This window comes from Myxine glutinosa, chromosome 10 (genome assembly GCF_964187855.1).
Source record: "Myxine glutinosa chromosome 10, kmMyxGlut1.1, whole genome shotgun sequence".
NCBI lineage: Eukaryota > Metazoa > Chordata > Myxini > Myxiniformes > Myxinidae > Myxine > Myxine glutinosa.
Genome location: NC_136270.1, coordinates 56,067,853 through 56,089,857, shown reverse-complemented (window position 1 = coordinate 56,089,857; position 22,005 = coordinate 56,067,853). Strand labels below are relative to the sequence as shown.

Sequence of the window (22,005 nt, the reverse complement as noted above, 5' to 3'; positions counted from 1 at the left end):
GTCTCACTAACCCCAGTTTGACATTATAACACTATTTTTCCTTCAGTTGATACCAACCACTCTCGTCTCTGGGGCTTCCAGCAGGAGATGCACCACCATCTCATACCATCTTCCACCCTTATCCACAATAACTTTTACCCCCATTGATCCTGCCTTACACAGCTCTCTTAATTGCAGGTTACTATGTTTGTCTCTTTTCTTATTTGTTCATTCCCTTGTTTGGTGTCTAACTGTTCCCTATCTGCCCAACTGTCACAGTTCGTACTTTGTTCTTCCACGAGCTTCGATTTTGTAGAGGAAAAAGGCCTGCAGGATATTATGACCACTTATGCTTTTGACATGGTGGGATAAGATGCAATCAATTAATGTGTGCTATTTTAATCATTGTGGGTTTAACAAATTAAGACTGGGCCTGCAACTCATTATGGGTCTCAAAACGTTTCCTCGATAGATTATGCCATGCCAGTTAACTTTTATGGCTCAAATCATTCAATATGTTGGAAACCAGGTTAGCCAAGGCAGTTAGTTACAATTTGATCGAGCTGTACCAGATTCTGTACACTGTATATTGATTGTTCTTGCAGAATATTTTGATTTGCATGTAAAGACAACACCATGTTCTGCTTTATTAGCCGGCACACGCGAAGCAAAAAACGGGGTTAGGAAATTGGTTCATGCCCGGCTGTCTGTCTGTCTGTCAGTCCATCTGATCAGTTTACAATTGAGGAACAACTGATATTGAACGTTTTCTTTTGAACACGAAACAGAACATGAACAGGAAGACAAGTTTCTCATTTTACAGTTCAGTACTTTGGCTTCAATATGTTCTGATGGTTCATGGCAGTCAAGCAAAATTGAAAATCAATCTAAACACAAGACTTTTTTTTGTATACAAAGTCAAGGCTTGTGTAAGAGCTAACACATTAAACACAAACAACATAAACATAGACACATAAAACATATAATAAAGGGAGTGGGAGCCGAGGGGGAGAGAGAGGGAAGCACACACGCACAACAACAGTAGAGAACAGGGACATCGGTAGATCTGTGGAAGGGAGAGGGCTGGGGGGTGGGGTGGTACACGCTATAAAACAAATGAACACTACATGTGAACACTACTTTTCACACTACTATTCACCCCCACAAAAAAAATATTCCATATTAAATGCCAGGTCTGTACTTCCAAGAACCATGCCATATTTTGCATCAATATTTAGCACGAGAGGACGTGGCATGTGAGAGGGACAGTACTATAAAGGTGAATAAGAGGCCGCCGATATGGCTGTCGATGCCGATTGACACGGCATTCTGTGGTGATCAATAAAGCCTCCATATCCTAAACTGCAACTGAACGTCCTATTATTAGTGCATAGGGAGGTGTACACTGCACAAGACTGCTTCAGTAGCGCTAAACTTCTGGATGTTTTACAACGATCTTTAAAATCATTATTTTAAATAAAAAGATTGATGTACAGTTTATACTTTAACACTGTGTGGGGTATCGTGTCCAATGAACACTCACGATTTCTTTCACGATGTACATGCAAATCCATAGTTCCTGTAGTCCATGACTTCTTCAGTTTACAATTATTCATCTATTGATCTGCAGTCGCGTGAAAACGTAAGTACACCCCATGTAAAGTTTTGACTTTTTCAACATATTTCAATATACAGCTATTTGATCTTCATTTCAACAATATTGAGAGATAAAGGTGATATAATATAACAAATATCATGAAACATTTACATTTTGTAGTCCATTGGATAATTTAAATAAACATAAATGCAAATTTCGCATGTGGAAAAAGTAAGTACACCCTTAGCTCTAATAGGTGGTATTGCCCCCTTTGGCAGAAACAACCTCAAGTAGGCGTTTCTTATAACTGTCTACCAGTCTCTGACATCGACTGGAAGAATTTTTTGCCCACTCCTCCATGCAGAATTCTTTCAGCTGTGCGATGTTTGAGGGGTTTCTTGCATGTACAGCTCGTTTCAAATCCCCCCACAACATCTCGATGGGATTTAGATCCGGGCTTTGACTTGGCCATTCCAGAACACTCCATTTCTTTCTTTTCAGCCATTCCTTGGTGGATTTACTGGTATGTTTGGGGTCATTGTCATGTTGCAAGGTCCACCTTCGGTTGAGCTTCAACTTTCCGACAGATGGCCTCACATTATCTTCAAGCACCCTCTGGTACAATGAAGAATTCATAGTGGATTCTATGATGGTGAGCTGCCCAGGCCCTGATGCAGCAAAGCTGCCCCAAACCATAATATTTCCACCACCATGCTTTACAGTTGGTATCAGGTTCTTGTGGTCAAATGCTCTCTTTGGTTTTCGCCAAACATGTCTTCTGGTACTGTGGCCAAATAGCTCTACCTTTGACTCATCTGTCCAGAGCACATTGTTCCAGAAGTGCTGGTCTTTGCCTAGGTGTTGATTGGCAAACTTTAGTCTTGCCCTGATGTTCTTTCTGGACAGCAAAGGTTTCCTCCTGGCACACCTCCCATGTAGATCAAATTTGTGCAGCCTCTTTCTCATCGTAGACTCGTGCACTTTGACATCAACAGTGGCAAGAGCTACCTGAAGGTCCCGTGATGACATTCTGGGGTTCTTAGAGACTTCTTTCAGCATCTTGCGGTCTGCTCTCGGGCTGAACTTGATGGGGCGGCCTGGCCTGAACATGTTGGCAGTTGTTTGGAATCTTTTCCACTTGTAGATGATCTTCCGGACAGTCGAATGATTGATTTCAAATTGTTTGGAGATCTTTTTAAATCCCTTCCCAGACTCGTAGGCATCGTTAACCTTCTTTCTGAAGGCCTCAGAGAGCTCTTTTGATCTAGGCATGGTGACGCCACACACTTCAACAACAAAGCAAAGCAAACCAAACTAAATGTCTGAGGTTTAAATAAGACAGGTTCTTCCAAGAATCTCTCTGACGATGTTCTAATCATTTGCACCTGAGCTGGTGCACCTGATTCTAATTTTAGGTATTTGAAGTAGTGATAAATGTGGGGGTGTACTTACTTTTTCCACATGCGAAATTTGCATTTATGTTTATTTAAATTATACAATGGATGACAAAATGTAAATGTTTCATGATATTTGTTATATTATATCACCTTTATCTATCAATATTGTTGAAATGAAGATCAACTAGCTGTATGTTGAAATATGTTGAAAAAGTCAAAACTTTACATGGGGTGTACTTACTTTTTCATGTGACTGTATATTCTAAATAATGTGTAAAAATAATCTCCCAAAACCTCAGAGTTCAAAACACCAATAAGATACATCACCAGAAACAGATTGCATTTTCTTTATGACTAACATTAATTCTAACTCAAATGAAGTCGATTACATGCCATCGCAAATCCCCACGCTACCCACATAAAGCATATTTTAAAGATGGCAAAAAGTTCCACCAGGAATGACCAAATATCAAATAGAGTTAAGAATTATTTTTCCCATTTTGACACCCAAAGTCACCACCCTCTGGGGCATGAACCAGGGGTCAAATTCAAAAAAACCGTTACTCATTTCATGTGTCCCCTAATGTTGATTGCATGTACAAAGTTTCTTTTTAAAATGTTTTAAAATGTGACCGTAATTCAATATTTTAGTATTTGTTGCTCACGCACCTTCATGCAATGTGGTGATCATTAACTACCGAGTTTGGTGATGTTTTGCCCAACCCAACCGTTTAGGGGACGCTTTGGTTTTGAAAAACCGCTTAGATGAGATAGCAGGATGGACAGACAGACGGACGGACAGATAGAACCAATTCCAATACCAACCTCCCACCCCTCCTATCTTTTCATAAAGCATGGGGATAACCAGAGTAACAAACCATACCTCGAGCATGACAATACAGATTTGCCTCATACACTGGATAATAGCATCTGGTGCACCAGAGATCGTTACGGCCCGTTCTGTGGAATTGGGGAGCAGGTCACCAGCCACTTGCACTGTCGCACCTGTGCTCTGCCATTGTGGAAGGTATTCAGATTCAGACATGCCAACAGGGAAGGGGGGGGGGGGGGGGGGTCATAGAAGTAAGTAGAAATAACACCATGGGGATATCTCTGCATAACATATGTAAAAGTGAAACGTCCCCCCCGCCCAACCCCAGATCATCAGAAATGCAGTTCCTGCATGCAGTTTTCAGATAGATAAATTCTGAATTTGTCGATCAACTTCATCTTTGAAAGATAGCATTTTGTTTGTGGTTTTAAAATGACACACATTAGCACGAGTTACCATGAAACACAATTCCTCCGATTCTTAAATATGCATATTAAAATATATGTACATATGATCGAGGATCTTAAAGAGCAACGGCAGACTGGAAGGGAACAAAACGGAAAGGGGGAAAACACCAACAGCAGAGTAGAAGTGAAATTAAGAGCAAAATGTAGATGAGGAAGAGATGGGCACATGGGGATGAACAAGCTGCACACAAGCTGAATGAAACACAGCAAGAAGAGGAAGGGGAAGGTGAGGATGAAGCAAAGAAAATAAAAAAATTAACAAAGGAACAAACCAACCGACAACTTGCAAACAAAAGGAGGTGAAGGAGAGCAGGTGAAATCACAATAATCTGTAAAATGGGAGTGCTTGGGAATGGGGCAATTTAGGGAAGAAGAGATCATGCGTATGGATGGTGGATGACCCTAGGTAGTGGTGAACTGCTGTCTAAAGCCCTGGAGGGAAGAAATGGACTGAACAGACTGAATAAGTTCATTCCACAGGTGAGTGAAAATAAAGGACTAAATGAGTGGATGTGAGCAGTGAGCTTGGATTTTGCAAATTTAACAAGAAGAGTGTTCCTGGCAAACCATGGGCATCCTGCAGAAACCTGGGAGGGACAGAGCCAAGAGAGGGCCGAGGATGCGAGACCAAAATGGAGGTGGTAGAATACGGAGAGGCCGCCAACCTGCCCGCAATGTGAGGAACAGGCCGAGACATTCAGCTTTGTTGCAAGAGATCCCAATGACTTTGAAGTCCTTGCTTTCCATGGCATCAAGAAGTGTAAGGTGTGAGGCAGGGGTGCCAGGCCAAAGGGGAGACCAGTACTCCATCAAGCTGCGAATGAAGGCCTGGTACAGACAAAAATTCAAATTGGGAAACAAGAAAGCTTACACAATGGATGCTCAGTCGGCGGCTGGCTTTGGAACCACCTGAGAAATATGGTCTATCCAAGAAAGATCATGACCGATGATGAGGCCTAAAAGTTTTAGTGACTTAACCTCTTCAAGTGGTTTGTTCCGTTAGTATGTGGGAGGGCTTGCCAGATGGTCCTTTCAGAGAGACGGGTGAGTGTCGGATTTGTCGCGGTTGAAGGACATATTCTGAGTGTTGGTCCAGCTCCTGATTCCATTTGGATCTGCAGAGAGAAAAGAGGCTGCTGCCTGCTTGTCTGAAGATGAGTAATGATATGGCAGAGGGTGGAATCATCAGCAAAGTGACAGGCAGGATTTTCCATGGAATCTGAAAGATCATTGACGAAGATGAAAAACAAGACTGGGCCGATGACACTGCCTTGAGGCATTCCAGCGGAGACAGGGAGAGGAGTGGATCACATCAAGAGCTACACACTGACTGTGGGAGTGGAGGAAGATGCAGCATGTGCAGGGTAAGATGACTTAGTCGGAAACCAAACTGATGATCTGAGATCAGGCCGTTGGAGAAAAGGAAGGATTTCATGTCAACTGCAAAGATTGATTCCATGGCTTTGCATATAATTGGAAGCAAGCCAATATGCATGTAGTTAAAAGGATACGGTTTTTGCACCTTGTTTGAGGATTGCAGTGATGTTGGCTAACTTCCAGGCAGATGGAAACTGACCCAGAGAGAATCATCGAGTGAACAGAGCAGAAAGAAGATGAGCAAGAGCAGTGGGGGCAGGCTTTTCGGACACACGCCCTGATGGTGTCTGGCCCTGTCGCAGAATCGGAGTCGAGGTGTGCAAGAGTTTCATTTAAATTCAAGTTTCATATAAATCCATCCATAACTTTTTAACATATCGTGCTCAGACAAATTGACAAACGGGGATGAAAACAACATCTGTCCACCTTCGGTGACAGAGGTATTTATTACCATCGCCATAGGAGAGGGTATTGCATTTGGGTCCGTTTGTTTGTTTGGTTTTCTGTCTGTCTGCACAGAAGGTGAATGCTTTTCTCTACAACCGTTCGTCCGATTGCCAAGAAATTTTCACCATAGGAATGCCACCTCCTGTAGAATTATTTAATGATAATTATGACGTCATCATGGAGAATTATACGAACATAATCATAAGACTTTAAACAAACAAAATACTTTTGGGGGGAAAGCCCCCCACCCACAACTCCGTATACCTCCTGAGACCCCAATTTTTCTAGTGCCATGAACAAACATTTATACATCACAGATTATGAAGGTTATGGTGAACTTTCATTGAAATTGTGTGTGTAGTTTCTGAGAAGAAAGCAAATACCTATTTTGGGGAAGGGGGGGGGGGGGTTGGTCAAACCTGAATCCACTTTGACCCCTGCTGGACCCTATTTAACCCCGACCTTTTTAATGCCATGAACAAACTTTAGTCACAACACAACAATAATCATTTCTGCCAAGTTTGGTCACAATCCCTTCAAGCAGTTTCAGAGAAGAAGTTACAAGTGTTGACGGATGGACTGACTGAATGACTGAGTGAAAGACTGACTGACTGGACATCGCATAAGCTCCCCTGAACATCGTTCCAAGTGAGCCAAAAATTGAAACATGGCTCAGTCAAGTACTCCCCATGGAGAACATGTATGCATGATTATGTCATTGGTGCCTTCATTATGATGTCATAATTAGACAAGTAGAACGCTTGATCAGATCGATTTGAAATTTATTGAGCAAGAGCGACACAAATATTGTTTGGGAGAATTCAATTGATGATGTCACGTGGTTCGGCAGCCATATTGGATTGAACATAACGTTACGTGCTCCTCCCCAAACCCCGGTCACGGTGTACCTCCGAGCCTCGAAAGGAGTCACGGCAGAAAGATGTGTTATTCTGTGTGTCAATGACCAATGGTGAAACCACACCAATTGTTACCAAAAAACAAGTATTGTATTAAGGTCACACAAGAATAACAGCACAAGAACAATATTAATCAATTGTACAACCAATATATTGTTGCGGATTTGAGAATCCTGTGTTTGTAAATATGACCCTCTAGTAAATAGTTCTTGTAAATACCTCCATTTGTGGTAAAGGTCAAAGGTCGTCCCCTTAGCTAGTCCATGTACAAGCACGTAGCCAATCATAGAACCTCTCTATAGTTATTTCTTTATTATGTGTATCAGTTAAGGCTCTGTTTTCCACTTGTTGACATTGCATTGCACCAAATGAAATAAGATAGATCCCCTACAATATCGCCGTGGCCTCCAAAGCGGTGTTTCGTCACCGTTGCATTGGGTGGGGTTATTGGCATCATCATCGCCCCCAAACTCCATTGAACACGAGGTCATCTCGGAGCAGAAGGTGGGAGGAGTCAGCCAAGCGCCAGGAACAAGGCGTGGCTTTGCCAACGTCTCATCAAGGGGCGGGATCGGTGAGCCCTCGCGACCAATCAAAGCCGAGGTGAGCTCACCAATGGGCGTTTCCAAAAGGCCGGCGGCTTGATCGCCACGCGCCTCATAAAAGGAGGTTGGGAGGGACTGCTTAAAGAGATGAGTGAGGAGGACGCACTGAGCAGTTCATTCGAGGAGGAGCTGAGCGTTGAGGAGGAGCTGAGAGCTGAGGAGTTGAGCTTTGACGCGCAGTTTCGATCCGCTGCTGCGAAGCAACGCCACCGTGGGAACCAGATTGCGGTGGCGTCGGTGGCCGTCGATTTCCAGCCCGACGTCCTGTGCGGGATCAAGCTCCAGCCAGTGTCCAGCTGAACCTTACTCCCTTTCCAGCCATTGATTCCTGCTTCATTCCCATTCGTGAAAGTCTGACTGTCGTCTGTCTGTTTGTTTTGTCTGGGGAATAAGTTAAGCCTGTATAGATAAGCTAGAATTGCACTGTGTCTTCTTCTTCTTCAAGTTATTTTCGTATCTTTCCTTCTCCCTTGGTTTCTTTGATTGTGTACATAATTAGTAATAAATTCCTGTTCTTCCTACCTTTGCCTTCTTTCCTTCACATCCGTTCGTCTTTGTGATTTCCCCCATTGAGTACCTGTGGCACGATTTGGCCGACGCATATGAATCGGGTTTAGTCCTTGTTAAATGGCTCGAACCGCGGGGTGCTAAAAACTGCTCGGCAAATAACATCTTGTCCGGGGTTCGAGCGGACTTGCCTTGTGGAGCGGGGTAGCTTCAGAATCGGAGACGGCAGTGCAAATAGAAGGGGGATTAACCCCCCCCCCCCCCCCCCATTTATAAAGCCGACGGGCCCGTACTGGAGGCGTACCTGCACTCAAACAACGATTCTCTTCGGAATCAACCGCAAAACCTGCCACGCAGGTTTATCTGTCACAGCGATCACAACTCTGTCGCAGGAATCCCTTTTCCAGGAAACCCAAAGTTCGCTCATGACCCCCGTTCGCCAGCATCTCCTCGAGACCTCAAAGCAGCTCGGCTTTCCTTCCCGACCTCACTTGCTCCGCTTTTTTCTTCCTCTTCTTCTTCTTCAGGTTCCTCCCGATCCGGTTTCTTTTAAAACACTATTTTTTTTACCTTTTGAAAACAGTTATCTCCATTTCACTTAAACAATAACAATAATAGTACATGGAACCAAAAATGTTTACAGAGGATGAAAACCACAACGACGGAAGTGACGAATCCGTAACAATAAATCTACGTCATCAATAAACCACACAAACAAAGCAGCTAATGAGAACGGAACTCAGTAGAGAGCATACCTCCGCCAGGTGAACAATTTACGTTTTGTATCCCAGAGTAGACCAGAAAATCACAATACAGAATCACATTTAATCAAAATCATCCATCCACAACTTTTTGAGATCTGCTTTGTATAGTTTTTGGCCCTATCTCCCAATGGTGAAGAATCACGGAAAAAAATTCTACTTGCCGGATCCGGATCTTCACCAACATTGAATCGAATCTTCCTCGTCACACACAACCTGTCCACCAAGTTTCGTCCAAATCCATCCATAACTTTTTGAGATATCCTGGTATGTATCGTTTTTGGCCCCATCTCCCAATGGTGAAGAATCACTTTAAAAATTCTAGGAGCCGGATCCGAATCCGGATCTTCACCAAAATCTAATCGTTTGGTCCTTGTCATATACGCTACCTCTCTGTCAAATTTCGTCTGAATCCATCCACAACTTTTTGATATATCTTGTTCACAAACAAACGGACAAACAGACAGACAGTGGTGAAAACATAACCTCCATCCACCTTTGGTGGCGAAGGTAATAAACACCACACAAAATGCATGACACAAACATGTCCTGGTGAGGATCTGTAATGTATGATTGCTCTTTCTTATTATTATCTACCATATAAAACACAATGTGTATTTGTGTGTCTGTTCACCTTCATAAGGATAGGTTTTAAAAGCTTTGAGTAGCGCTTTGGGAGGGATTTGAGGTTAGGGTTAGGGTTAGGACCCAAAAGAGCCCGAGGACCCAAAAGACCGAGAGGACCCAAAAGACCCCAATGACTCAAAAAGACCCTGAGGACGCAAAAAGATGAGGACTCAAAAAGACCACAAGGACCCCGATGACCCCTAAAGACAGCGAAGACCCAAAACACCACGAGGACTCAAAAACCCCCTCAAGACAGCGAAGACCTAAAAGAGCCCTCAAACTCAAAAAACCCCAAGGACCCAAAAACCCCGATGACCCTAAAGACAGTGAAGACCCAAAAGACCCGGAGGACACAAAATACCCCAATGACGCCTAAAGACAGTGAAGAACCAAAATAACATGAGGAGGCAAAAGACCCCGAGAACCCAAAAGATCCCGAGGACTAAAAAGGACTCGGGAACCCCCTAAAGAGGACGAACACGCAAAAATCCCAGACAACCCAAAAGACCCCAATGACCCAAAATATCCCAACGACCCCTAAAGACCACGAAAACCCAAAAGGCCACGAAAACCCAAAAGGCCACAAAGACGCAAAAGGCCACGAAGACACAAAAGACCCCAAGTACCCTTCATATTTTTTTGGAAATATTTAAAATCCAATTCTGAATTCAGTTTTATAAAGATGACGTCATGGGTCACTTGTCCGATGAAAACAGGGTTGCATAAAAGCGGGGCAGATTGGATCCTGATCAAGTGCCCACAGTTATAAAGTCGCTCATCGTAGGTGGCCCTTCCGGTTGTTATTATTATGATTATGAACGAGAAGAAGATTTGCCAGTTTGGACAGATGTCGGGTTTTTTTTTTTTTGCTTTATTTTGCCTTTTCCATGGTCCTGAGTACTGAAAAGTGATCTCTGCCGAGACCATGGGTTCCCAATCAGTGGGCCATGGCCCACTGGTGGGCCACAGCACGTTTTCCAGGTGGGCCACAGAGACTGCCCAATATTTGCCCAAATAATATAATCTTTTCATGCACAAGGCCTAAAACAAGAGTTCAATTATGTGTGTGCTGGTGGTGGCCAGTGGTAGCCACCCACTATCCCCTGCATATAATTTTTAGTCTTGTTTTTTTATATTTTTCCTTTTATTTCCCCAGAAACCTTTCTGAAATGACAAAATGAGGATATGATGAGCAATACATAAAGTTTGGATTCACATCCTTACATGATCGTGGAGAATTAAAGGGACAATGCGTCCTGTGCCATAAAGTTCTCGGAAATCAATCTTTGCGGCCATCAAAGTTGAAGCTCCATTAGGAGAAGATTCATCCACATCATCAACATAAGGATGTAGACTTCTTCAAGTGAATGGAGGGAGAATGTGAAGCACCAGCGCTTGGATCAAAGTGGAACATTATTTCAGCAAAACAAGCGAGGCTTCATATGCCGTCAGCCTCCTCATTGCGCAACAGAAGAAACCTCACACAGTCGGGGAGACTCTGATCAAGCCATGTCCTCTGAAGATGGCAAGGATTCTACTTGGAGAAGAAGCTGAAAAAAAAGTTCAACAAAATTTCTCTGTCAAATAATACGGTTCAAAGAAGGATTGCTGACTTGTCTAGCGGCATACAGTGCATTCAGAAAGTATTCAGACCCCTTCACTTTTTTCACATTTTGTTATGTTGCATGCAGTCTTATGCTGAAATCGTTTAAATTCATTTTTTCCCTCCTCAATCCACACTCAATACCCCATAATGACAAAGAGAAAACAGGATTTTAGAAAGTTTTGCAAATTTATTAAAAATAAAAACTGAAATATCACATTGACATAAGTATTCATACCCCTTGCTATGACACTTGAAATTTAGCTCAGGTGCCTCCCATTTCTCTTGATCATCTTTGAGATGTTTCTACACCTTGATTTGAGTCCACCTGTGGTAAATTCAATTGATTGGACATGATTTGGAAAGGCACACACCTGTCTATAAGAGGTCTCACAGCTGACAATGTATATCAGAGCAAAAACCAAGCCATGAGGTCGAAGGAACTGCCTGCAGAGCTCAGAGACAGGATTGTGTCGAGGCACAGATCTGGGGAAGCCTTCAAAAAAAATCTCTGCTGCATTGAAGGTTCCCAAGAGCACAGTGGCCTCCATAATTCTTAAATGGAAGAAGTTTGGAACAACGAGGACTCTTCCTAGTGCTGGCCGTCTGGCCAAACTGAGCAATCGGGGGAGAAGGGCCTTGGTAAGAGAGGTGAGCAAGAACCCGATGGTCACTGGCTGAGCTCCAGAGATGCTGTGTGGAGATGGGAGCAACTTCCAGAAGGACAACCATCACTACAACACTCGACCGATCTGGGCTTTATGGCAGAGTGGCCAGACGGAACCCTCTCCTCAGTGAAAGACATGAAAGCCCGCTTGGAGTTTGCAAAAAAGCACCTAAAGGACTCTCAGACAGTGAGAAACAAGATTCTATGATCTGATGAAACCAAGATTGAACTGTTTGGCTTCCGTCTGGCCACTCTGCCATAAAGCCCAGATCGGTGGAGTGTTGCAGTGATGGTTGTCCTTCTGGAAGTTTCTCCCATCTCCACACAGGATCTCTGGAGCTCAGCCAGAGTGACCTTCGGGTTATTGGTCACCTCTCTTAAGCCCTTGTCACACCTTGACGATTTGGCCAGCGTATGCGGAACGTGTGAGGTGTGAGTCATACGCTGGCATACGTCGACAAATTTTGTGCATGCACAAAATTTGTCGACGAGCTCGGCGTACTACGACGTATGCCAGCGTGCTTCAGCGTGCTCTTAACGTATACAAAACTTACCCATAACGTTTTCGACGTGTGCCAGCGTATTCGCCAAATTTTTCATATGTCGGCATACGCTGGCTAAAACGTCAAGGTGTGACAGCGGCTTTACCAAGGCCCTTCTCCCCCGATTGCTCAGTTTGGCCAGACGGCAAGCTCTAGGAAGAGTCTTGGTTGTTCCAAACTTCTTCCATTTAAGAATTATGGAGGCCACTGTGCTCTTGGGAACCTTCAATGCAGCAGAATTTTTTTTGTAGGCTTCCCCAGATCTGTGCCTCAACACAATCCTGTCTCTGAGCTCTGCAGGCAGTTCCTTCGACCTCATGGCTTGATTTTTTGCTCTGATATACATTGTCAGCTGTGAGACCTTATATAGACAGGTGTGTGCCTTTCCAAATCATGTCCAATCAATTGAATTTACCACAGGTGGATTCCAATCAAGGTGTAGAAACATCTCAAAGATGATCAAGAGAAATAGGAGGCACCTGAACTAAATTTCAAGTGTCATAGCATAGCAAAGGGTATGAATACTTATGTCAATGTGATATTTCAGTTTTTTGTTTTTAATAAATTTGCAAATCTTTCTAAAATCCTGTTTTCTCTTTGTCATTATGGGGTATTGAGTATAGATTGATGAGGGAAAAAATGGATTTAAACGATTTCAGCATAAGGCTGCAACATAACAAAATGTGAAAGAAGTGAAGGGGGTCTGAATACTTTCTGAATGCATTGTAAAAGAACAGTGTAAAAGAACAGGTGATTGCTGAAATAAAAAACGCTGCATTTGAATTGTTCTCAATTCAGTTGGATGAATCCACAGATGTTTCATCCTGTTCCCAGCTTCTTGCCTTCGTTCGGTATGTGAAGGGCGATTCCATCAAGGAAGAATTCTTATTCTGCCTTTCTCTCGAAAGAAATACCAGAGCTGTGGATGTGATGGAAAAAGTATCAGTTCTTTGACCATGAGGAACTGAACTGGCACAATCTCTGTGGAGTGTGCACCAATGGCACCCCAGCTATGCTTGGAGCAAAAAGTGGCTTCCAAGCGCTTGTTCAAAATCTATCTCCAGGCATCATTTCTGTTCATTGTCCGATTCATCGGCAAGCTCTTGCTTCAAAAACCCTTCCATCTCATCTTCAGGATGTTCTTGAACAAGTCATCAAAATTGTGAACTACGTGAAAAGCAGTGCTTTGAATTCGCAACTGTTCAAGCAATTGTGCACAGAAATGGTTTCAGAGCATAAGAACCTGCATTACTACACCAAAGTGCGTTGGCTATCAAAAGGAAATGTTGTGGCACGAGTGTTTGAACTCCGAGAAGAGATGCAGAGTTTCCGACAGATGCAAGAAAAGCACAAACTTGAAGCTTCCTTCCATGAAAAGCTGTGGGTCTTTCACCTCGCATACCTTGTGGATATTTTTGATCAACTGAACAGACTGAATCTAAAGCTGCAAGGAAAGGGAACAACTTTCATTCAGTTCATTGACACTCAGTGCATTTATACAGAAGCTTGAAAACTGGAAACGAAAGGCTGAGGAAGGGAGCTTTACCATGTTTGAATCTCTTTCAGAAGTCACTATTAATGAGCCGTTGCATCCTGGCATTGCAAAGGATGTTGTGACACACCTCAGCTGTCTCCGAGAATAATTTCTGCAGTACTTTCCAGAAATTGAGAGAGAAGGACTGGCGCTCATGAGGAATCCTTTTCTTGTTAAAGTCAGTGATGTCCAGGATGACCTGCAAGATGAACTGATTGAATTTCAAAATGATTCTGGATGCAGAGATGTCTTTGAAGCTTCCTCTATCTCTGAGTTTTGGCCAACAATGATGGGAAGCTACCCCAACATTGCAAAGGAATGCCTGCGGAACCCCCTGCCCTTTGCAACAACTTATCTTTGTGAATCAGGCTTCTCAACGTTGGTGCAGCTGAAGACAAAGGCTCAGACCCGCCTTGAAAGTGAGGCAGATCCTAGATGTGCGCTTTCTACAACAGAACCTAGGATTTGGAAACTGGTGCAGAAAGTTCAGGAGAACATCTTTCATTAAAGTAGCTTTAGATTAAAATGGTTTGAGGTTTTTTTTTCAATTGGCAGATACTGCAATGTTTTGTGTTACAGCCCACAAGCAAAGCACCCTGGAGATGAGTTTTCAAATATTTTTTTATTTTCCTGGTTATTATTGCAATGTGTTAATAGAGTTTCATTTCTTAATTTAAAATAAATATTTGTTTTTTATGGAAAAGCCTTTAAGTCTGAAGTGTTCATTTGCCTTTTCAATTCATTTTCTTGATATTCTGTTTTTCTCGCAAAATATCGCGCGAGACCCTTTGTCAAATTTCAAATCAATCGGATTAAAATTGAGGATTTTCGAAATGTGAAACAAGCGTTACGCCTCGGTCCCCCGTCGGGGAAGTGATGCGAGTTGACAAAGTGGAAGATGCAGAAAACATGCTATGATATTTTGCTCACAAGGTTCAGACATATATATGGTGGTGGCCATCTTGGATTTTGACGTGGCGACCCAATTTTCAATAGCGTTCTTCCTTGTGCCGAGATACACTCACACACCAGATTAGAAGTTGGTACGTCGCTTATTTTTCAAGATATATCGCTCACAAGGTTCAGACATATATATATTTATGGTGGAGGCCAGCAAGACCCTTTGTCAAATTTCAAGTCAATCGGATTAAAATTGAGGATTTTCGAAATGTGTAAAAAGTGGTTGACCTTTGGCCTATTTTGACCTTTTGGCCTATGCTGATCCCAAAAATAGTTGTTGGTTGAATTCAGTTAACTGATATGTAAATCCCATTCAAATTTCAAGTGAATCGGATGAAAATTGAGGATTTTAGAAATTTGAAAAAGGTGGTTGACCTTTGGCCTGTTGACCTTTTGGCCGAAGCAAATCTCAAAAATAGTTGGTGGTTGAATTCAGTAAGCCGATATGTAAATCATATTCAAATTTCAAGTCAATCGGATGAAAATTGAGGATTTTAGAAATTTGAAAAAGATGGTTGACCTTTGGCCTATATTTTACCTTTTGACCCCAAAAATATATAGGATTTTGTCGGACCACGAACTCTGCCGTTTTGGTGAAGTTTTGTGAAAATTGGTCTAAAATTGTGACCTGTAGGCATATAAGTGAACGGACAGACAAACACAAACAAACACACAAACCGGGGTGAGCAACATACATGCAAAAATATATATATATATTTGACAACACAAGTAACACAAAAAAACAAGTAACACACAAACGGACTCGAATGCAATACCCTCTCCTCGAGGGTAATAAATGTGGAGGTGAATCTAATATTTCCTACGGTGAGATATCTACACTCACACACAAAAACAGACAAGAGGAAAGAAAATAAAACAAACAAAAAAATTCCCCTAGCCGGCCGGCACTCAGCGCTGGTCCAGGATTTGTGCTTGTGGATTGTGGTGATTGGCGGTTGTCAAAACTGGTCAGGTCGGCAGTGCAGGATGAGGGTGGCCGACGAAAGCACCACGCGTCGAAACCCCCACAATGGCGCCGATCAACGACGTGAGGGCACCCCTTCCTTATGATCGAAACTGTCGACACCGCTCTCTCTCAGCGTCAGCGCACCGAAGAATGCCAGCTGTCTGTTCGAGCGAAGGGACCAACAATGACGAAAACCTTCCCGTTTGTGCAGAAACGAGAGACCACAGAGAGTAGAGACACACTCTTCTTCTTCCTTCCCTCTCCTTCAAAGCGCACACTAGCCCGATGCACCAGCACAAAAGCGACAGACAGGGACTAAAGCCAGACAGAGAGACAGAGACAGAGACAGAGACAGAGACAGAGAGAGAGAGAGAGAGAGAGAGAGAGAGAGAGAGAGAAAGTCTTCTTCTCTGCTCGAACCTTCCCTGTGACGTCAACCCGACCAATCGCCGAGTTCCACTGAATCGCCCCGATGGGCAGGCTCGACCAATGACAAACTTCGGTGCGTGGCCTTTTTCCTTCGTAGGTTGGTGGGTGGGGTTTAATTGTCATTCGAGAACGTTCGGCTTCTGTCGGCATGGTTGGTTAATGGGCGATTGTTATAACGAGTGTGAATGTTTATGGATGATTTTAGGGCCTGCCTTGTTGCAATTGTAAAAAAACATAGGGAAAAGCCACAGGAAGTAATCACAAACTGGGGGAAAACTACCTTTACCCCTATCTAGTTAACATAGCTCCAACACCCGCATGAAGATGCAAACAATCTTAAGCTCCAGTTTCCTTACTTAATGCAACGAGATGTCTCCCACGTGTCCACGGTCCATGCTACACTATAAATACTACCTGTGCTATGGCATTTCATCCTCTACCCCCACAAACGTAACAGTATTTTTATGCGGCCGTGAAAATGTGAAGCACAGAGCCGTGAATGTAGAAGCAGGTCATGCTCATGGCTCGTAGATGTTTTTTTTGCACATGTCCAGTTGCTTTGTGCATGGCTGGTGAACGATGGGTTTTATAACTGTGATGCTCACGGCTCGTGATTATTATTTATTTATTTTTTGTGCTCGTGAAAAACCATAAATTTGCGGGCCACATGGCCACGAGTAGAGAAGCAGGTCGCAATTTATCAACCATGAATATGTGGAACCCGCGAATAGTGGAGCCCGACTACTATAATTAGTCCACGACATTCCATCGTGGAAAATGGCATCATATAATGCATGAAATTGCTCCAAGCTCTTAATTTGAAAACTATAGCACTTACAAAAGTGATGCAAACAACGACTTAGGTATGTTCAGGCATTCTATACGAGATCGATTTTGAACGCTTTATTGTTAAGAAAACGTTGCGGGCTGTTCCAAGTCAAGGCATCTTTGAGCAGGCCGAACCAAAATGGTGGCTTAAGACCACAGCGAGGTGACAGAGGGCTGACCAAGATGGCATCTTGGCAAGGCTTATTTTGTGACGAGTACCCCCTAAATTATCTTCAAAAGGGGTCTTAAATTACCCAAATACCCAGTTTTCATTTAGGCACATGCATACATGCACACTCGTGCAGATTAAGATGTGAATTGGAAAAATAATTGGAAATGTAATCACCTCTCGCAATTCTTTTATTTTACTTCCGCTTTTCCCGATGAGGGAGCCACACTGACTGGCTGGAATAACCAACCTCAGTGTCACCGGCGGTCGGCTGAGCAAGGCACTGGTCGACAAGGTGCTCATCATGTCCTGCCGAAGAGTCAAAAAGCAAACATCAAATTGCAAAAAAAACGTAACGGATTTCATCTACAAAAAGTCCAGATAGTTTCAAACAATATTTATTCAATCCTGAGCGCACCTCCTCTAACTTTCGAGTCATCAGATTAAATGCCACAAAAATAGATTCTGTAGCACCAGTAACAGTCACTATCCGTTCAGGATTTCCATCGGAAATGTTGATACGAGCTCCACTCTGCAACAGATTGAAGTATGACAAGGAATGAATAAATGAATGAATTAACAACTAAATAAATTGTAGTGACATTCCTCAAATAAAGTTTTTATCACAAGGCATCAAACAGCAACTGGCAATGTACCTCATCACGGATTCTTTTCACATAATCTCCTTTCTGTAAAAAGAACAAATAACAAATATCATGTCAAAGTATTTTTCAAAAGCTGAAAAGGGATGTCAAAGGGTTTACAGGTTTATACAACAGTTATGGCCAATTTTGATGCCTCTCAAAGCAGTTTCCTTTTATTAATGCCATCTGAAAATGAATGCACATCAGAAAAATGATGTGAAAAAAAAAATCAATCCTAATACTACACCTTTCCAATGATGCTTCCCACTTCCTGCGAGTCATCAGACAAAAAAAAAAGAAGAAAAAAAAAGTTAGCGAGTCATCAGACAAAAAAAAAAAGAAAAAAAAGAAAAAGTTAAACAAGTCACATAACAGCAGCTCATTGGTCAAATAACAAAGGAAGGTAAATGATGCTTGCAGTGAATCTTCAAACCTTGCTGTGCATAAGCACACGGATAGTCAGCGTCACGCCCAGGCCTCCCTCGGCTTGTGTAACCGCACTCATCTTCAGCAGTTATAAAACTTTCAAACCTTTGGGACAGGAGGGCTCAGTTGGTAACATATTCATCATTCACCTGTCTATCTTGATGCCCAACACATTAGGACTTGATTTATTGGCAAATACAACATAATATATAAATATGTATATAATACGTATATACGGAGAAGAGTGGGTCACACACACGGGGGAGAGTGGGTCACACACACGGTGGAGTGGGTCACACACACACGGGGGAGAGTGGGTCACACACACACGGGGGAGAGTGGGTCTCACACACACGGGGGAGAGTGGGTCACACACACACGGGGGAGAGTGGGTCTCACACACACGGGGGAGAGTGGGTCTCACACACACGGGGGAGAGTGGGTCTCACACACACGGGGGAGAGTGGGTCTCACACACACGGGGGAGAGTGGGTCTCACACACACGGGGGAGAGTGGGTCTCACACACACGGGGGAGAGTGGGTCTCACACACGGTGGAGAGTGGGTCACACACACATGGGGGAGAGTGGGTCACACACACACGGGGGAGAGTGGGTCACACACACACGGGGGAGAGTGGGTCTCTCACACACGGGGGAGAGTGGGTCTCACACACACGGGGGAGAGTGGGTCTCACACACACGGGGGAGCGTGGGTCGCACACACGGGGGAGAGTGGGTCACACACACGGGGGAGAGTGGGTCACACACACGGGGGAGAGTGGGTCACACACACGGGGGAGAGTGGGTCACACACACGGGGGAGAGTGGGTCACACACACGGGGGAGAGTGGGTCACACACACGGGGGAGAGTGGGTCACACACACGGGGGAGAGTGGGTCACACACACGGGGGAGAGTGGGTCACACACACGGGGGAGAGTGGGTCACACACACGGGGGAGAGTGGGTCACACACACGGGGGAGAGAGGGTCACACACACGGGGGAGAGAGGGTCACACACGGGGGAGAGTGGGTCACACACACGGGGGAGAGTGGGTCACACACACGGGGGAAGAGTGGGTAACACACAAGGGGAAGAGTGGGTCACACCCACGGAGGAGAGTGGGTCACACCCACGGAGGAGAGTGGGTCACACACACGGGGGAGAGTGGGTCACACACACGGGGGAGAGTGGGTCACACACACGGGGGAGAGTGGGTCACACACACGGGGGAGAGAGGGTCACACACACGGGGGAGAGAGGGTCACACACACGGGGGAGAGTGGGTCACACACACGGGGGAGAGTGGGTCACACACAAGGGGAAGAGTGGGTAACACACAAGGGGAAGAGTGGGTCACACCCACGGAGGAGAGTGGGTCACACCCACGGAGGAGAGTGGGTCACACCCAAGGAGGAGAGTGGGTCACACCCACGGAGGAGAGTGGGTCACACACACACAGGGGAAGAGTGGGTCACACCCACGGGGAAGAGTGGGTCACACCCACGGGGAAGAGTGGGTCACACCCACGGGGAAGAGTGGGTCACACCCACGGGGAAGAGTGGGTCACACCCACGGGGAAGAGTGGGTCACACCCACGGGGAAGAGTGGGTCACACCCACGGGGGAGAGTGGGTCACACCCACGGGGGAGAGTGGGTCACACCCACGGGGGAGAGTGGGTCACACCCACGGGGGAGAGCGGGTCACACCCACGGGGGAGAGCGGGTCACACCCACGGGGGAGAGCGGGTCACACCCACGGGGGAGAGCGGGTCACACCCACGGGGGAGAGCGGGTCACACCCACGGGGGAGAGCGGGTCACACCCACGGGGGAGAGCGGGTCACACCCACGGGGGAGAGCGGGTCACACCCACGGGGGAGAGCGGGTCACACCCACGGGGGAGAGCGGGTCACACCCACGGGGGAGAGCGGGTCACACCCACGGGGGAGAGCGGGTCACACCCACGGGGGAGAGCGGGTCACACCCACGGGGGAGAGCGGGTCACACCCACGGGGGAGAGCGGGTCACACCCACGGGGGAGAGCGGGTCACACCCACGGGGGAGAGCGGGTCACACCCACGGGGGAGAGCGGGTCACACCCACGGGGGAGAGCGGGTCACACCCACGGGGGAGAGCGGGTCACACCCACGGGGGAGAGCGGGTCACACCCACGGGGGAGAGCGGGTCACACCCACGGGGGAGAGCGGGTCACACCCACGGGGGAGAGTGGGTCACACCCACGGGGGAGAGTGGGTCACACCCACGGGGGAGAGTGGGTCACACCCACGGGGGAGAGTGGGTCGGGTCACACCCACGGGGGAGAGTGGGTCACACCCACGGGGGAGAGTGGGTCACACCCACGGGGGAGAGTGGGTCACACCCACGGGGGAGAGTGGGGCACACCCACGGGGGAGAGTGGGTCACACCCACGGGGGAGAGTGGGTCACACCCACGGGGAAGAGTGGGTCACACCCACGGGGGAGAGTGGGTCACACCCACGGGGGAGAGTGGGTCACACCCACGGGGGAGAGTGGGTCACACCCACGGGGGAGAGTGGGTCACACCCACGGGGGAGAGTGGGTCACACCCACGGGGAAGAGTGGGTCACACCCACGGGGGAGAGTGGGTCACACCCACGGGGGAGAGTGGGTCACACCCACGGGGGAGAGTGGGTCACACCCACGGGGGAGAGTGGGTCACACCCACGGGGGAGAGTGGGTCACACCCACGGGGGAGAGTGGGTCACACCACGGGGGAGAGTGGGTCACACCACGGGGGAGAGTGGGTCACACCATGGGGGAGAGTGGGTCACACCCACGGGGGAGAGTGGGTCACACACACAGGGGAGAGTGGGTCACACACACACAGGGGAGAGTGGGTCACACACACGGGGGAGGGGAGGTGGGAGGGAGGGTCACACGCAGGGGTGTTTTAGACAAACTCTGTATACACACCCCAGGAATATGTAATCTATATAATAATACCGTAAGGACTCGACTTTGTTATCCCTTTTACGCCGCACCCAGTGACCCGATGCCCACGGCACTAATGCATTTACGATCTACGAACCGCGCTCTTTGTTTATCACCTACAGCCATACTCGAAAAATCTGAATTAGCCGACGTTGGGGCCCAAAATCATCCGATTAACGGCCGATACGACGCCATCTTACGACTCCATCGTATTGGCGTCTGCTGGGTGAAGGCGCAGCAAGCCGTCCGCTGATTGGACAGTCGAAGGTGACAGCAAGCTGTCCACTGAGTGGACAATCCTGAGCATGCATTCCGCCATTTGTGCCGGTGTCGTCGATCGCGCTGTACGCTAACCTCATCAGGTGGGTTTACCATAATTTCTTCCATATACTGTGATTACAACGAAGTGAAACCGATCAGCAGCCCATCAGTATCATATAAAGCAATAAATACCAAGGCTTCAGCTTCTGAAAGCTTAAAACAAAGTGTACTTCGCCGAGTGCCGAAACGTAGGCGTAGGCCTCGGCCCGACTTATCCAGTTGTTGTTTCCGTTGTGTAAGGGGGGAAAAAAACAAACATTTTGGCCTCAGACCTTTGAGAGTACGTCGTTCCGTGAACGTTTTGAACGGGCCTCATATGCCATGCCATGCTTCGTCAACGTTGGGTTGTTTTTAAATGATTTGAAGGATTACCTTAAGCACCGTGAATAGAGCAGTTTATTGTTCCTCAAAGACTGGCTGCTACG

At 45.9% G+C, this 22,005-nt stretch overlaps 1 protein-coding gene across 10 annotated transcripts in view; it reads right to left on the bottom strand.

Moving 5' to 3' along the window:
- The window catches only part of LOC137434585 (poly(rC)-binding protein 3), a 226,208-nt gene that overhangs the window by 140,911 nt on the left and 63,292 nt on the right, over positions 1-22,005 (bottom strand). For all 10 annotated transcript variants that reach the window (XM_068127764.2, XM_068127760.1, XM_068127762.1 and 7 more), the window contains 6 exons: positions 18,290-18,387; positions 18,104-18,127; positions 17,869-17,901; positions 17,631-17,744; positions 17,390-17,521; positions 3,857-3,985 (listed from right to left, as the gene is read on the bottom strand). In XM_068127764.2, coding sequence (XP_067983865.1) covers positions 3,857-3,985; positions 17,390-17,521; positions 17,631-17,744; positions 17,869-17,901; positions 18,104-18,127; positions 18,290-18,361 — 504 coding nt within the window. In that variant the 5' untranslated portion in view covers positions 18,362-18,387. The remainder of the gene's footprint in view (positions 1-3,856; positions 3,986-17,389; positions 17,522-17,630; positions 17,745-17,868; positions 17,902-18,103; positions 18,128-18,289; positions 18,388-22,005) is intronic.